Source organism: Podarcis muralis, chromosome Z, assembly GCF_964188315.1.
Source record: "Podarcis muralis chromosome Z, rPodMur119.hap1.1, whole genome shotgun sequence".
Taxonomy (NCBI): Eukaryota; Metazoa; Chordata; class Lepidosauria; order Squamata; family Lacertidae; genus Podarcis; species Podarcis muralis.
Genome location: NC_135673.1, coordinates 40,547,132 through 40,564,980, shown reverse-complemented (window position 1 = coordinate 40,564,980; position 17,849 = coordinate 40,547,132). Strand labels below are relative to the sequence as shown.

At 42.7% G+C, this 17,849-nt stretch overlaps 1 protein-coding gene across 2 annotated transcripts in view; it reads right to left on the bottom strand.

Annotated features, from left to right (window-relative positions):
* IL1RAPL2 (interleukin 1 receptor accessory protein like 2) overlaps window positions 1-17,849 on the bottom strand; it is a 480,231-nt gene that overhangs the window by 444,645 nt on the left and 17,737 nt on the right. Inside the window, exon 2 of one of the 2 annotated variants that reach the window (XM_028715697.2) lies at window positions 10,442-10,542. In XM_028715697.2, the coding sequence (XP_028571530.1) occupies window positions 10,442-10,523 (82 nt within the window). In that variant the 5' untranslated portion in view covers window positions 10,524-10,542. Of the gene's footprint in view, window positions 1-10,441; window positions 10,545-17,849 lie in introns of those variants that run through there. The other variant, XM_028715698.2, reaches the window with a different exon arrangement.

The window sequence follows — 17,849 nt, the reverse complement described above, 5'->3', positions numbered from 1 at the left end:
TTATTATTATTATTATTATTACAACATTTATACCCCACCCATCTGACTGGGTTGCTTCAGGCACTCTGGGCAGCTTCCAACATATTATAAAAACATACTAAAACATTAAACATCAAAAAACCTTCCCTATACAGGGCTGGCTTCAGATGGCTTGGGGGGTTGAATATCTCCACACCCTCCAACATTTCTCCAATGAAAACAGGGGTGTCCTAAGGAAAAGTGGGACATTCTGGGATCAAATCAGAAACCAGGACGGCTTCTGTAAATCCAGGACTGTCCCTGGCAAATAGTGACACTTAGAGGGTCTGACAGTGACAGCGAGAGGTGCCCTATTTCTCTTTAAATTACAGAAATTATTTCTTAATTTGCATCTATAAATTAGCATATGTAAATCTGCATCCTCTTCTGTTCTTCTTTTAACGAATGCATTTTCTTTTTGGGGTGACGCATTAAGATGACACCCTTCTGATTTAATAATGAGTTCACTTTGCTGCTCAGTAGACCCAAGAGCCTGATGAAGATGCAGCTACCTGACCTTATGCCTCTTGAGAGAGACCTTGTGTTTTAAGCTCCAAAGATCACTGGTTCAGTGCTGACTGGAAACTCAACCCTAACCTAAATAGGACAGGTGACATTTGTCAAACCTTTGCAAGGGTTTACACACTAAAGATGGGATCTCAGGGACTGAGTGCATGTGTGTTTTATTTGTAGTACAAGTGTACCCTGAGGCTTCAAATGCAACCAAGACAGAATTGTGCTAGCAATGAGCCAAGTGGAAAGTGGAAGCAGTGTTTACTTTCTGCAGAGAAATAAAGGTCCACCACCACATTTAATCAGCAAGAGCTTAAACTGAGTTGTTCCACTTTATTGACTACAGAGATTTCTGCCTAGGATCTTGGGGAGGTATTGTTAACATTCCTATAAACATATTTAATTATTTGTTCAAGAACCCAGAGTGGCTTTGAAGAATTACATAAATCTTAAAAAGAAAGGGTTTCATGTCTCCCACTGCTTAAATCCCAGATTAGCTTTAAATATTATTACGGCCGGTGCATAAAGCATTCACAGTAAAATACTTTTTTTATTTTAAAAAAAAATTAAGCTAGCGTGTGAAAGGCCAATTTTCCCTACCCTAGATAAATCAGAACTCTACTTTTCCTGGTGAAAATTGCTCACAGGCCAAACCACTCATTGGAGGATCTCAATCATTTCAAAAACACTCAGAGTTAACATGCCAAGCAGGAATAATTACTGAGATATTGTCAAACTGTGACCGTTGCATATATGACATTCATTTCTTGAAGCAGAAGTTTAAAAGCACCTGCAAATGGCAACAGTGCATTTGTCCCCTTCATCTGTACTCAAGAATCCTCTTACACATCCAAATAAAGTGCATAGTTAAACAGGACACACACACAAATCAATGTAGGTTTGGGGTGTATTTGTGTGTGAAAGCCTAAGAAAAGCCAACTGCCCAGAGGGCTGCATTGCAGCCTCTCCTGCCCCACCATGCCTTCTCCAAACCAAACACATTGCTGTTCCCTCAGTCACATGATAATGCCGCAGCAGGAGCAAGACTCCCTGGATTCTTCAGCAGCCTGCCTCTCTGTCTCCTGGCCCCACCCCTCTCCAGCCCCCACTTCTGTCACTAAACTGTTTACCTCTATTACCGACACCTCCTCTTCCTCACCTTCTCCCTCTTCTCCCTGTGACCACTGTTCGTTGTCCCCACCACCACTCCCTGGACTCTGAGCCTTCTTCCCATGGGGGTTCCCCAGCTGGTTCCTCCCACCATTCCCCTGCATCCAACCAGTCCAGGACAGCACTGAAAACAGGACAGTTTGATGTCAATAAGCAGAGAGTTCCAAAGCATAGATACTGTCATGCTGATTTAGTGGGGGGGGGGGGTTTGCCACGTATTTGTATGGAGGCACCACATGCCATAGGTCAGGCTGTGACCTGGAAGTACAGTGGTCATCAGTGTGGTCATCAGGTGCCTTCCCTACTAGCCACAGAATTTCCTCCATATACATCAAGAATAGGCTTGTAAGAAACATTCCATTGTAGCCACTAGAATAGGTTGCAGTGTGTGCTTAGCTGCTGGGTGTGTGTGCTTGTGCGTGCATGCATTGCCCACGACAGCTTTCTTGGTGTACTAATGGGCCCGCAGGCCTCAAGAGGTTGGTGGTCCCTGTGGTGATAAGACTCAAACTTCCAAGCCACCAGCTTGGAAAACCAGTTCCTCACAGTATGTTCCTGGGTGTTGTTTTTCTTCATAAGAAGCAACATAAGAAGCAAAAGAAAAGAGGGAAAAGTTGTCCATGCCTAGGCCACTTAGAGACCCACAGGGTGGCTTATGAATTCTGTTTTACTCATGTGCATTGTTATAGAAACAAATGGGAGCAGCAACAAAATGTTGCAGTACAGAGTGCCCTGAATTCCAGCTGCTTCTTTTCGTCCCCCTTCCCCTTTTCCCCGCCCAGCTCCCAAGGAGTCGGTTAACGTTCAGTGGCAATTGAGCACACTCAGCCCTCACTGAGCTATTTGGGAGGGGGGATTCCCTGCTCCTCTTTTTTCTTTTTTTCTTTTTTTGGTCATTATTAAAAAGTGCTTTTGTACACCTGCAAGCCTTGGGGGTCCATCCTGCTCTCATTCTAATGATATGCTCTCCTGTGCACAGGTGGTGCAATTTTGGCAATGGAAGCACCAATGCCCATGGCAATTTTATAAACTGACGCTAAGTATTTAGGAGTTCATCAAATTAATTAATCTCAGCCACACCATACATCATGAGGGAAAACAGAAACCCATTCTGGCCTGCTTAACACATCGCCACCCAATAAAGACTGCCCTGTTTCCCAATTTTGTCATTGGTCAACAAAGACCGCCTTTACACTGTTCATCCTTCTCGTGACAAAGCAGTAGGAAAGCACCCTGTTGTGTTCCGGTGAAGTCATCCATTTATTTTCCATAGCCAGCCAGAGGCTGTTGAATCTGCCAGAAATACCACGGCTGCTAACCACTCTACAGATATTTTTTGTCAACACATGGGTTACAGAGAGTGTAGGCAGTGTTTAACTCCAGATGCTGTTTGACTCCAACTACCATCAGCCCCAACAGCATGATCCATGGTCACGGATTAAGGAAACTGTAATATAACAGCCTCTTGAAGGCGCCTCTTTAGTTACCTGTGGGTTACATGATACTGGATAAATGTTAAGGATCCTTTACCGAGTGACAACTGGCCACAGTGTACAGGCAACCGCTTGGGGCAAGCTAGCCAATTCTGGGACCTTCCAGACATATTTTATATTGTGCATTCATTTGTACTCATGAGCAAGGCTGGCCCACTCAGGAGGCAGAGTGAGGCAACCAGCTCGGGTGGCAGGATATTCAGGGCAGCAGATCTGGTCTCCAAGGAATGCAATGCCCACTACTACTATTGTCCAAGTAGCAGCAACAGCTGTGGCACATTCCTTGGAGGCTGGATCTATCACCTCCTTGCAGCCCCCATCCCAGTGCCTCCATCTCAGTGACCTCTCAGCATACAGGCCGTGCTGCCAGCCTCCTCTCCCCACCCCCGGCAGAGGGGTCACTTGGGGTCTGCACCCACTTGTCATGGTTCACAGTGGGCCCCACCCCCACCCCAAACAGCCTCTGATCCCCCAGTTCAACCATTGAGCAAGGTTGATTTGACTCCTCCCACTCGTTCCCAATGTAGGTTTTCATTTACCCTCTTGTTCACCATGTATATCTTTATTCCCCACCTTGTTCCTGATGTAGATTTCCATTCACCCTTTCTTCCCTGGTGGGGGAAACACAATTTTGTGGTTTGCCTCAGGTGTCAAAATGTCTTGGGGCAGCCCTGCTCATGCTAGTATTGGGTGATAGACGCAATTCCAGTTTCTTTCTTTCTTTCTTTCTTTCTTTCTTTCTTTCTTTCTTTCTTTTGTATGTTAAGATTTTTATTAAAGTTTTTTAATATTACAGTAAGATACAGAAAAATAATGTAAATTTAAAAAACAGCTACAGAATTCCAGAATTTTTTGTTTGTTTTTGTTTTAATAACTTTTTATTATTATTAAAGATTTTCACCCTACAATAAGGTACCAGCTACAAAAACTACAAGCAGAACAAGTAGAATACAGAGTCCTCTTCTGGAGGCAATTTTCAGCCCCCACCACATACAGAGGGTAGCAGCCCCTCCCAGCATCTCACCCTAGGAGACAACACTTCCTGTCTCCCACTCAGGGCCCTCCATCCACCATTCTCATGAATACTTAATCCATGGACCTTAATCCATGGACCTTAACAAACACAGGGCTCCAAAAAACAAAAAAAAAAGAGAGAAAGAGAGAGAGAGAGAGGGGGAACAAAAAAAGAAAAGAAGAAGATAGGCAAAAAGACAAGAGGAAAAGAAACATTAGAGATAGATAACAAAAGACTTCCAGTTTTCCATCTGCGGTTACATTAAAAAAAAAGATTATTTAAGACATTCAGTCCATGTTAATAGCTACCTTCTCCACTTTCTGTTAAACAACATTTCTTTTGAGTCAGTGTCCCAGAATCATTAATTTCTCTTTCCCCACAAAAAGTCCAAGAGGGATTCCCAAATTGTTATTATTATTGGTAATTAACTTTGCCTTCATTAATTCCCACCGCCATTGATCCATACTGGGTAATAATAAATTCTTTCATTCATGTTAAAATCTCTCCACTGTGATCACATATTGAGTGGGGGAGAGATCATTCTTCTCATTATATGAGCTCACTTCTATATGCTCAAAATCCACTTCCTTTTGTTTTTTCATTTTCTGTTGTGTTTACGATAGTACCCTGATCTCCTCCTCTAGGACCTCCCACTTTTGTTTCCCCCCAGTCTTTTTCCAGTGGTAGTTTCATGAATTTAATAGCATTGTTCTCTGAATTCACTCCAAATCATATGCAGACTGCTGCATTTGAAGTTTTTCCAAAGTTTTCGCCCCTATCATTTCCATCATTCTTTCTTGTTATGCATCTATGATTCCATCCTCTCCTTCTCTTCTAAATTCTTGAATGGAAGGCACTTCCATTTCACCGTCTGCTTTCTCCCATTTTACTGTTCCCCATCCAATTCTGCCAGTTTTTCATCAATTTGGTCTGAAGTCTCTAGATAGTCTCCATCTCCATTTTCCATTTCATCTCTCTCTGATTTATCAAATGTTGATCTGATCACTTTTCATTGTTCAGCCTTCAACTGCTGAACAATCCCAATAGTCACCGAAAGATTCAAAATACCTTTGCCATACTGAGAGTTTCTATTGTTCCGCTTGAAGAATATAGTCACGGTCAAAGTAAGATATTTTTTTCCAACAGAAAGTAATTCATTCATTCAGCCTTTATTGGCATAATAGAGAGTAATTTCCTTTCAGTTTATCAGCGCCATTTCCCCCCCCCCAAAAAGAATAAGAAGAAATAAATATTTTTTTCACACAAGGGGTCACCTCACCTATTTAATCTTTATTGCCAACCCTAAATCCAGTTTTCTGCTCTTGCTTAGACACTTTAACAACCAATTTTCCTTTATTATTCTTAGCGACAAAAGGTAGTTTTTGCAGGATTTCCAATTATAGATTTTCACCAGCAGACAGATAAATCTCTCTAAGACAGTTTTTTCTTATAGTGCTTGGGCACCATGTCAGGTCCTCTGCTTGCCAGCTCATTCCAACCCCTTTTGAAGCCCCTAGGTGCAGACAGCAGAGAACAGTAAGATTTCTGATTGTGAAATTTCATTTCTCTCTACGTCACAGAGTTATCTTGTCTCAAAAGTGTTTAAGAGGAGAGGGTGCAAATCAAAGGGATCTTATGTGGCATTTGGATGCAATGTCAGTCCCTCGGCTCGCCAGCTCATTTTAGGCCCCCTCTAATCCCCCCCAGGTGCCAACAGCAGAAAACGGCTTTGATCAGAGCATTTGAGGTTACTCACTCGATCACTCTTTATCACAGAGTGATTTGATAGTCAGAACTTCAGCCTGATTACCATCGATCACCACGTAATTATCTTCTGTCAGTGGAGAGCCGATAGAAAGACAGCCAATCCGCCATTTCCTCCCCCGGAAGTCTCCACAATCCAATACTGTTTGCACCTGCAAAAGTTTCAGGCTGTGCATTGGTGCATGTCCCATAGCTTCCTGCTGAAATCCTGTAACTTTTAACTATAGGTTAAAAATATTTACAAACATTTGCATGTAAATATATATTAGGTGGCATTCAGCTAAGCTTAACTCAGAATAGGCCTACTGAAATTAATGGATCTAACATAGTTATATTCATTAATTGTGATGGTTCTATCCCCCAGTAAAATTTAGTTGAATGTCACCCTTTAAGCTTCAGACTGAAGAACACAAATGTGGCTTGATAAGTGTATTCCTTTACTGGGGAAGATGATTGATTCCATCCTCTTAGCTTGTTGCAAAATTGTATCCTCTGAACAGTTTTCCTAGGTGTTCGTTTCTCCCCAATACAAGCCTCAACATGGCAAATTAAAGCAAATCCTCCCAGTGCGTGCCACTGAGCAATTTGGAGACAAGGCTCTATGTGCGACATCCTTCTTTTGAAAAGGACACAGTCACTAGTTATGCTTCAAGGAGCAGCCTTAAAATCTGAGAAACATAGAAAATCCATTTAGCACATGACATTATCGAAAGAAACATCAATAGCTTTGCTTCAGGTGGCAACTCTTTAAAAAAAAGTTGCTAGGAAGTCTGCATTGATCAGTAGATCCAAGATGTCACCTATTACACATATGAAACTTTCCTATATGCAAAGCTTGGGCTCAGAGATAGTAACGAAAGCATGTATTTGCTTGTGAAATGCAGTGTTAGAGTTACATAAAGGGGTGGGGGTTCCTTTCAGTCTGCACCACCAGGGAGAAAAGACATTATTTACTCTTCTGTAAGGCACCTTGAATTAAGGTCAGTACTTATATAGAGATACAACTCTAGCCAAGTTGCACATCATACAGAGTTCAGGTTTTGCCAACACAACTGAACCCTTAGTAAGGATCAAGTTAGGAGAGGAATTCCATTTCAAGAGGATGGGAGACAAGTCTTCCGGGACACGCCCATGAAGCATGGGGCAAGATTGTAAAATGAAAGAAACTTGAAATGCACACACTCAAAAAGTATTGTCCTATTTAAAGTTAGGTCCATCCGCCTTTTGATCTGAGTATGTCTCAAGGTGGGATACACACCTTGCATTGGCTAGTCCTCTCCCTTCTGTAAGTAGAAATCAACCAGTTCCATAATCCTTATAAGAAAGGACACTGCACATTTGTAAACGTCTACCATCTAATAAGATAAGGCTTTTTTCCCATTGGGGAAAGTGAAAGGACTAGCAGCAAAAGTGGGATTCAGAGCAAGTGGGCTTTTCTGTTATACACTCAAAAAAAAAATCCTTGAGATTTTCAAGCATTGCACAGAAATGCTTGGTGGAACTGATTTTGGGGTACTTGCATATCATTAAGGCCGACATCAGAGCTCTGACTGTGCCATATGTTACTTGCTATATTGCTACTCATAGGCAACATGAATTCAATACCAAGTAGCACACACACACACACTTACACTTGTACAATTGCAACAAAAGAAGCACCCCACACACTTCTAAGCAGCATTAAAGAAAAGGGTTTGAACTACTTTCATAATTTGCTTACTTTAGCATTGTACAATATGTAACTATCTTACTCCTGTGTTAAACAAAGCACAACTATCTTAGCACCAAATATTTTCTATAGAGGTTGGCAAGATCAAGCCTTTAATACTGGAGAAAGAAGAATCCCAAACAAGAAATCACTTGTATTCTAGCAAACCATTATATTACACATGGGCAAATTTCACAAGGGATGCTTAAAAATGGTTGTTGCATTTCCTTGGCCGTCAAACTATTGTTATAGAAAAATACATTGGCAAAAAAGTATATTATTATGATTAAGCTTGTTAGTCACTTGTTAATTACGTAGAAGATCTTCAAATAACTCGCAACATATTTTAGACATAGACGCAAGTAAAACACATTCACATAAAACATGCCATTTCATGAAAGATTCAGAAAGTAACACCCACCCCAATAGCAGCAGCAGAAAGCTTCAGCAGCACACTAAGAGCAGACATAATCACCATCATAGTCCATGAAAAGAAAAGTTCTAATCGGGCACCAAACAAAATGTCAGTAAAGGTGCTAGATGGACCTCGCTAGGGATGACATTCCACAAACAGGAAGCCACAACTGAAAAGGCCTTCCCCCTTCATCCTCCAACACTCCCTCAGAGAAAGCACACAGAGAAGGGCCTCCGATGATCTAAGGCTCTGTGTAGGCCTTTATGTGGAGAAGCCTTCCAGAAAACATTGGGGTCCGTTGCCGAGGTGTCTTCCTAGAACAGAGGTCACCAACCCAGTGCCTGTGGAGAGCATGTTGCCCATGAAGGTTTCTCCTGGGCAAGTGCCCTAGACTCTGAACTTGCATTTTTTTTAAAAAAAAAAAAAAAGTAAGTGCCTAGCCCTTCTAGAACGAACAAAAGAAAGTTATGAAGCAAAATGTGCCGGTACCTTCTAAGCAATTTATGTAAAATGAGAGTAGTGCTTTTCCTGGTATGGAGGAATATTTTTCCTAGTATGGAGGAATGCTTCCTCTTGTTGTTAGATATAGCTCAGTTGGTAGAGCAGGTTGTGGGTTTGAGTCTCACATTGGGCAAAAAGATTCCTGCATTGCAGGGTGTTGGACTAGATGACCCTCATGGTCCCTTGCAACTCTACAATTCTATGATAGTGTCAAGGGCGCTTCCCAGCCAAAGGAATGCAGATAGGTAAGTATTTATTGACAAAGATAATACAGTCGCTTCTACAGTTCTGGATATTTACGCACACCAACCTAGCATCATAGGCAGCAATTCACAGATCCATGCTCTATGGAGCAGTTGCAGCAGCAGGGGGCCACTCCCCCTGCACCAGTTCATGTACCTTCCCCCAACGGATTGCATGCATGCAGCCAGAGACTGTGTCTGCGCAAAAACTCCCTTTTCAACCCCCTCTTGATTCTGGGAGGCAGTGGTGCAAGAGAGGGTGAGGAAGCACTGACCTTTCACTTGCCTGACCTGCCTCTTCCTCTTCCTCTTCTGACCCATCCTGTGCTCCACCCTTCAGCTCTGAAGCTTCCCCTGCCTCTGATTCTTGCCTCCTGGCTGGTACAGGTCCCCAGAAACCACTGACCCCCTCTCCTGAGTCAGACTCCAGCCCTCCATCCCCCAGAGCATGCTCATCAGCGTCCCGTCAGTCCCTGACAGAAAGCAACACCAATAGCATCAGTGCTCATGTGTGTGATCTCTATGATAAGGCCCAGCAGGACCTAGCTGGCTTCCTATGAAAAGCAGAAGCTTATTGGGGGGTGGTTCTCTCTTCTTCTTTTTCCATGTTATACGACATTCCCCTTTGCAGCCATTTTGTGTTATGCTATGCTCCCTCTGTGGCAGCCATCTTGTGACTAGCAACCCCAGTACTCACTCAAGATTCAAAATGTGCCCACTAGTTGAAAAGGATTGGTGACCCCTGTTCTAGAAAGAACATTTTCCCAGCAATAGTGGTGTTCAAAAATGAATTAAAATTTCCATAGTACTTTAAGTATTTTAAAATAATAGCATAGTTATTTGGGGTTACGAAATGTTTCTGTGCCAGATTTGATGCAGATTCTGCTCTTTCATTTTATCAACAAATGACACAGGCTTGTCACTTATGTCTGTCTTTGACTTTTTAAAATAACTTTTAAATAGTTTTATTGTGTGGTTTTATATTTCATTACTTTAAAACACTTCAATAATTTTTTTCTAAATGACATAGCAGTATACAATTATTTTTCTATAAATAAAACAAACAATAACCCTGATTATTTCGAACACTCAAAAATCCCTTGGTCCAAAGCATTCTATATCTGACATTAACATTTGCAACTGATACACTATATCTAAAAGTGCATTCTTAGCAGCTGCTGTGGAACTACATCTGCTTAGATGTGAGCTATTTTACAAAACACCTTTTTGCAAAGAAACGAAGGTGCTTTTTGAAGAAAAAGAAGCACTTTGCAAAGAGCCCCACTTAACAAAGCTCTTTAGCATTTCTTCCAAAAGGAATATAAAATTCAATGAATCAGTCATTCAGTTATTGTTAGTATTGAGGACACTGAAATAACAGCGCCTCTATTAGTTGTCACCATTTAAGACTTTTAAAATAACACCTTCTTTTTAAACCTAATACTTATAGCAGAACACTGACTATATTTTAAAGAACCACTCTTTGCTGAATTTTGTCATTCATGTGCATAGGCAAGCCTCAGCAAACCCATACTATACAGCTAAAGAATGCACAGCAGAATGGCTCAACAAGGTTACTGAAAGCACCTTTCTGGAACTTACCCGAATTTCTCTTCGACACCAGCTTCACATCAGCGCTGAATACAGTGCAACTCACAAGGAACAAGAAGATGGACGGCTTCATCTTGGAGTCCCTTTGGCAGCTGAAATACAAACATGATATATAAGGTCCTTATCCAAGCACCACACATACTGAGTGTCCATGTGATCAGTTTTGCAGAGGGCAGCCTCATGCTTGAAGGGCTGTTTGGGTCCAAATCTGGTTGCCATGTTTTTATTATTTAAAAAAACGAAAAACTAAGTAAAGAGAGCAGACTTGAGTCTTTGAAGTTTCCTGTCTGCAGTTCGCAATTAGATGACCACTTGAGACAACAGATCTTCTCGAAGCCTTACCCACTACAACAGGATGCATTTTTATTTAAATTATAAAGGTAAAGGGACCCCTGACCATTAGGTCCAGTCGTGACCGACTCTGGGGTTGCGACGCTCATCTCGCTTTATTGGCTGAGGGAGCCGGCGTACAGCTTCTGGGTCATGTAGCCAGCATAACTAAACCGCATCTGGTGAACCAGAGCAGCGCACGGAAACGCCGTTTACCTTCCCACCAGAGCGGTAGCTATTTATCTACTTGCACTTTGACGTGCTTTCAAACTGCTAGGTTGGCAGGAGCAGGGACTGAGCAACGGGAGCTCACCCCGTCGCTGGGATTCAAACCGGTGATCTTCTGATCGGCAAGTCCTAGGCTCTGTGGTTTAACCCACAGCGCCACCCGTGTCCCTTCATTTAAATTATAGTTACTCTTAAATTGACATCTATAGCTATTAGAATATGCAAATTGGTGCCTTTGTTTCCTTTCAAGTGATTATATTTTTCTCTTTTGTAACCACCCAAAGACACACACACACACACACACACACACACACACACACACACACATCTAGTCAATACATTTATTCCTCTCTATTATTACTTAAATCCACTTAGCAGGAGAGCATGAGACTCTTAATCTCAGAGACATGGGTTTGAGCCCCAGGTTGATTCCTGCATTGCAGGGCATTGGACTAGATGATGTTTGTGGTCCCTTCCAATTCTATGATTAATATTTCAAAGATCTCTAAGTGGTGTAAAGTACCCCCAAAAAATCACATTGAAACTAAAACTATTAAAATATTTGAATATGTCCACTAAAGCTTCCTCTCTGGTACAATGGCTCAAACTAGTTATTTAAGCAGCCACGCTAACCCTACTCACTTGAGATAAACCCCAAGGAATTCAGCAGGACTTACTTCTGAGTAGGCATAGTTAGGATCGCACTGTTACAAGTCTGAATCTCTGCTCAAGTGAAAGATGGAGCGATCCCTCCCTCACTTTGCTTTTACATCAGTAGCCCTTCGGTAGTGACTCAGCCCATTCTCTCTGTTTCTCTTTTTTTTCCCCGGACTTAAATTCAGTTCTCCACATTTCCATATTAATGTGCAATGGAAAAAAATCTTCATGAAAATAAATTGGTACAGTAGTGCAAATTTCTCCTACTATACAAATTATTGTATGCAATTTTCCCTAATAAACACAAATTTGCAAGCAGTTTTCTGCAATATAATGCATTTTTCTATGTTACTTTCACGAATATATGCATTTTTAAGCATGCATTCCCACAATAAATACGTTTCTAAAAACATTGCTTGGTTGGAGAACCTCACTGCAAAATTCAGAGAAGAGTGAATTCAGAAGAGTAGCTGCCTTTTAGTTCACACATTGTTCCAGGAAGTGCAAATTAGAGGGTTTCACATTAAAATGTGAACTAGACCAAATTTCTCCCCTATCCCTTTGGCACATAGCAACTCTGTCTTCCCACACTTCACCACTGCTCACTCACCACAGTGCTTTCCTGCCTTCCAGTTGTGCATGCAATCAATATACAGTATTTCTTTTAGATCCCCTATTTTGCAAATCCTCTGGAAAAGGGCATATTTGGATTGGGTCAGGACACCTTCAATATCTTACTCAGGATTTTAACGCCTGCAGTTAGCCACTCTCTTGGGTTTGCTCATTTCGGCTTCTAAACTGCCTCTGCTTGTTAACAACACCAACACTGCAGCCTACAAAAATGAACAGCATAAATTGTATACCCATCATGTCTATAGAGTTAAAATTATCCCAACGCCTCCTTAATCATGTCTATGAGATCCTACCTCAAAACACGGTGCTTTGCACTTAGATGAGACAACTGAGAAGGAGTTTCACAGATGTAGGGGTAATCACCAAACACACCTCTTCTTAAAAAGAAAAAGGGGAAAAAATAGTTTTCTGAACAACAAGGGACAGAAATAGAACTGGCTTCAGGAAGCATCATTACTTATATTGCACTATTGACGCCCATGGTACTTTGCAATGCATGAGTGTACAACCTAAACTTCTCCACAGCAGAAACGGAAGAAATGAGAGAGACAAGTAAACAATGGAAGATTTGTTTCCAGAAATTTCAGGTTGGCCCAACCAGCGGCGGAGGAAGCCGCTCGGGCACCTGGGGCGGCGCACCCAGGGATGGGGCGAGCCACCCATGGGGCAGGGCACACCTTGGGGCCTCCGGAGTCTGCCTGCCTCCTCCCTACAGCCACCCTACAGATGGGGGGGAGGCAGTGGATGGACCGTTTGGGCAGCGCGGAGCCTGCATGTGCCCAAGCCACTGCGTCTCTCCCAAGAGAGACACGTGGCTTGGGCATGCTGCAGGCCCCGCAGTGAGTGCTGCCCGGCATTTTGTCACCCACCTCAGTGGTGACACCCGGGGTGGACTGCACCCGCCTTCCTCCGCCCCTGGGCCCAACTTGAGGATACCCACTTTTCAACAAGATGAATAGTTCCTATAGTCCAGAAGAAGTCGCCATCATGCAACTGACAGTGCAGACTCAGAAGCTAGTCACAGGCATCTGATTCTGCATAACATCCAATTGCCCAAGGCATTTGGATGCTTGAAGTGAATGACAAGAAGACGCCTCTCACAATGCTACTTCAGCACTGGTGATGCAACAGAACCAGGCAATAGTCCACAGTCAATAGGGGACTCGGCAGATTACAACACAACAAAGGACCAAAACTAGGAATCAGGTGCAAGGAGCCAAAGACCTGGGGTTTTTTCCCCAGCAAGTGGATGACTCTTGTATAATCTTGTATAATCTTGTATAATCAGGCCTCCTGGATCACAGTTGTTGGGAGTAAATGAGTTCCAGTGATTGCTTAGTCATAAATGGACCCATTATTCACAAGTACACCCTTTACTCCTGAGTAGCATCATGACTTTGGATACTTAGATATAATGCTATGTTGATGTTCTTTAGTCAGGACCGGAATCTTTGTGCACCAGTATTCTCAGGGGCTGTGGGATGGCTTCAGCTTCTCATCTGAAGGCTGCAGAGGCTCTTCAGTTCTTCACAGTCTTCAACCTGTGGAGTATCTGACTCATCATTGAGTATGCCATGTCTGTAACCAGCTGGGTTGAGCATGACAGCCACCTTTCCAGGCACTGCCCAGACCTGCTTAAGCAAGGTGGAGGTCCTGTGTATCTTTAGACCAAGGGACCAGAGATGTGACTCCTCCCCATGCTGTTGAGCAAGGACTGTGAGCCCTCCAGATGTTGTTGGACTCCAGAAGCCACCCCCAGCCAACATGGACCCAGGGATGATGGGATTTGGAGTCCAACAACATCTGGAACACCACAGGTTGTTCCCTGATATAAGGCTAGAGGGGAAGGGCTGTAGTTCAGTAGCGGACAATTGGCTATGCATGCAGAAGGTTCCAGGTTGAATACCAGGTATCTCCAGGTAAGGCTTGACGAAATTTCCAGGTAAGGCTTAACTGAAATTCTGGAGAGCCACTACCAGTCAGTGCAGACCATGTGTGAGAAACTTTGGTCCTCCAGATGTTGCTGAACTACAACCACCCTGAGACCTCCAGGTATAGGGCGGTATATAAATTCAATAAATAAAAAATAGATCAATCACCTATGGCCACTGGCTGTGCTTGCAAAGGCTGACCGGAGAATGGCCACAGGCACCAACTCCAGGGAGCCCTGGGGGCCTGGGCACCCACAAAATTTTGTGGTGGGTGTTCAGTACCTGCTGTGTGGGGCTTTGGATGTGACTTCCAGGTCCTGTCTGGGGCCTCAGGGGGCCTTGGACACGATGTCCAAGAGCCTTGAAATTGGCATCCTAGACCTCACAGGGCCTCTGACATCACTTCCGGGGGTGATGTTACGTTATGTTGACGACACTGGGCACCCATGATCTGGGGCCCAAGTCTACACCCCTGAGCATTGCCAATGGCCAAGGGTGAGGGGAGTTGTTGTTCGTCAAGATCTGGAAGGCCATATATTTCCCACGCCTGGTGTGGATAATACTGAGCTGGATGGACCATTGGTCTGACTTGGTCTAAAGCTGATTCCTCTGCCCCCTGGGCATCCCACTGGACTCAAAGAATGAGAACATGGGTAACCACCTAGAAAGAATGCAGTGTTCCCAGAAAAGAGGGATGTCTGCTGCATTTTTCTTCCCACTCCCCATCAACATTTCAAATGGAAGCTTTATTATAAGACAACTTCCACTCCACCCCCCTCTTCCCCACCCTGAGCATCTTAGTACCAGCATACCACTCTGCAAAGCGAATGTAAAAGGCTGTGTATAATCACTTACATGATAGCGATTACTCTGCTTATTCAATTATTTCAAAATTACCATGTACATTTTAAAGATTCTTTCTTCCCTTCCATATTATGGGCTATAAATATGCAGCGCTTCGTATTCCTGAAGTTTTTGTTCCCTTGAGCACTCAATGCTTTCTGGTTCCCTGGGGTTAGAGCACTAGAGAACCAAAAGGAAACTGGGAAAATTATGAGATGTGAAAGCTGTCCGACAATGGTTAATGAAGGAATTAGTATGCTGGGGGGGGGGGGAGTTCTTAACCTTTCCTCGGAGTATCAAATCCCAGTACAAGAAGGGCCATCTTGACAAGAGAGCGGGTTTTTTTCTCTTAAAGTAATTGAACTAAATCTTATGACAGATAATTGTAATGATGATGTTATGCTAGGATGATTTTCAAGTGTAGCTTTGCAAATTACTTTCCCCGCTTTGCTCTCTTCAGATAGAGACAGGTAACTTCCATGGTGCATTACAGCACGATCATATAAATGTCTGATCAGAATTGAGTCCTATTGAGTTCAAATGGACTAAGTTAGGGTTGTATCCAGCATACTCTAAGTAGACCCACTGAAATTTAGTCCTTGGAGAGTAAGTGTGGTGTACAGTGTCAAACTAGGACATAGGAAACTGGGACTCCAATCCCCACTCAGCCATAAAGCCTGTGACCTTAGGCCAGTCGCTGCCTCTCAGCCTAACCTACATCATAGAGTTGTTGTACAGATTAAATGAGGAGCTCCTTGGAGAGAGAAAAAGTCGGATAAAATATAATCAATCAATCAATCAATTAATAGTAAAAGCCAATTAATATCAATGGGTCTACACCATGTTGGACATGTACTTAGATCTACTTAGAAGTCATTGCTACCACATTTGTTAAATGGGGTTAGAAATGCAGGAAAATGGGTTAGGAATGCGACCTCGTCTTCTCTTCCTGTCGCCCCACCACCAAGTACCTAAATGTGCAGAAAGCATGCTTGTTTAAAAAGGAGCTCCACCCCAAAGCTCCTGTAATCCCCATCCTAGCTAGAAAGGTATATCAGTAGCCATCCCAGAATCCCACCTTCTACTACTAGAAAGGCACACTCAGTGGGGACATTTCAAATGGTACTGTAGGTAGAAGGAAAGGCAAGCTACCCACCAAAATACAAGTACCCATTAAGCATCGTTACAGAATCGCTTTTCGCCAGGCACATGATGCAAGATGATCCTATATTCTGGAACAAAAGGGCAGCCCCTTATACTTCACCAAAAGAGATTTGCATATGCTAAGCTTTTGGGCAGAGTAGTATCATTTAATGTGAGCAGGTGACCTGTGTGTCAGGTTACTCTGCTGCCCAGAGTTGTTGCCGCTGTTGATGGGCAACTTCAAAGCCCCTCCTGTTCCCCCTTCTTAGGGTTCTTTAATGTTAAACTAGACTTGGACTGAGCTGTCCTTCAAATAGAGGGCTGTTCTCTGTTAAGTGGAACATATGGCTTTCATACTCCAAAGCAAGCGTTCATAGGAATGTGTGCCTACAAATAAAATCCTATGAGCATTTGCTTAGAAACAATGTGTATTCAACAAGGAGCCAAAGGGCTTCAGTTGGTGCAAAGAAGTTGGGGTGGGAGTAATTTTTAACAGAAAACTGGTATGGTGCCTTGATCCAGAATGTGGACTGGGGCCCCAAGGATAATGTTTCTTAAAGCTAAAGGTGGCCACTTTCAAGACCCTAGTAGTAGTTCAGCCAAAAGAGAGGAAGAGTGCCATTGTCCAGGTATTCCTTCTTGTGGATTCTAGAATAAGCATTATGACACACTACGCACACACACACATTCTTATTTGTAGAAATAAGTCTGCAGTATAATGGTATGAGTTTGTGGGTGCCAGAACCCTCCAATCCCTGGATCCAGCAAGTGTTAGAATTTAATCTAAGCAATAAAACTTTTATTGTGTAAGGACAGTTAGAGTGGGAGTTAGTGAGTGGCCCAGAGTCAACATCTCAGTATCATGGCTGGTGAGGTCTTTGTCCAACACTCTGTCCACCACACTATCCCAGTGCTGTTAAACTCCAGAACCTCAAATTCGGAAAATAATGATCCTCTGTCTTTAAAATGAGGTGTGCATTTTTCAGAAGTGAAATAAAAAATTGGGGCAATGTCTCTCACACACACCAGAAATAAAAACTTTACAAGGAAGTCTGCAAAAACAATTTCTAAACAGTCTTTTAAAGCACACATCTCAGAATGAGGTTAGCAAAATTTCTTGCAAATTAGTCATTTTTTTAAAAAAAGTACTTGTCAGAAATAAATGAAAATAATTTAACCCTGCCTGGTTTCAGTTCTCAAAATGTCACTGTGATTTTGAATGATTCCCTCCCTCCGCCAGTCAATAAATGCACTAAGAATCCCATGATGCTGCTATCCCTGGGTAAAAAAGAGTTTGATTTTGGAATGGTTTGACACCTACGTTCCTCTTTCGCCTCCAGCAAGCCTGACATTTACATATATATGTTGTAATAACATTAACAAATACTGGGGGCTGACGCTTAGCAACACTGACACGTACCTGTAATTAAGGCTACACATTATAATGTGATGGAGATTAATTTATTGGATGCAACAGATTTCACTGTTGGTTTCCTGCAGTTAAGGAATTGCAAAAAAAAATAAAAAAAAATAAAATTCACGTGACAACAGAATCACAGCTAAGCAGAGTATATCTCAAGGCTTTGTGTTATGTGGCTTTAGGGTGCAATCCAGCTGCATTACACTCAATGAAA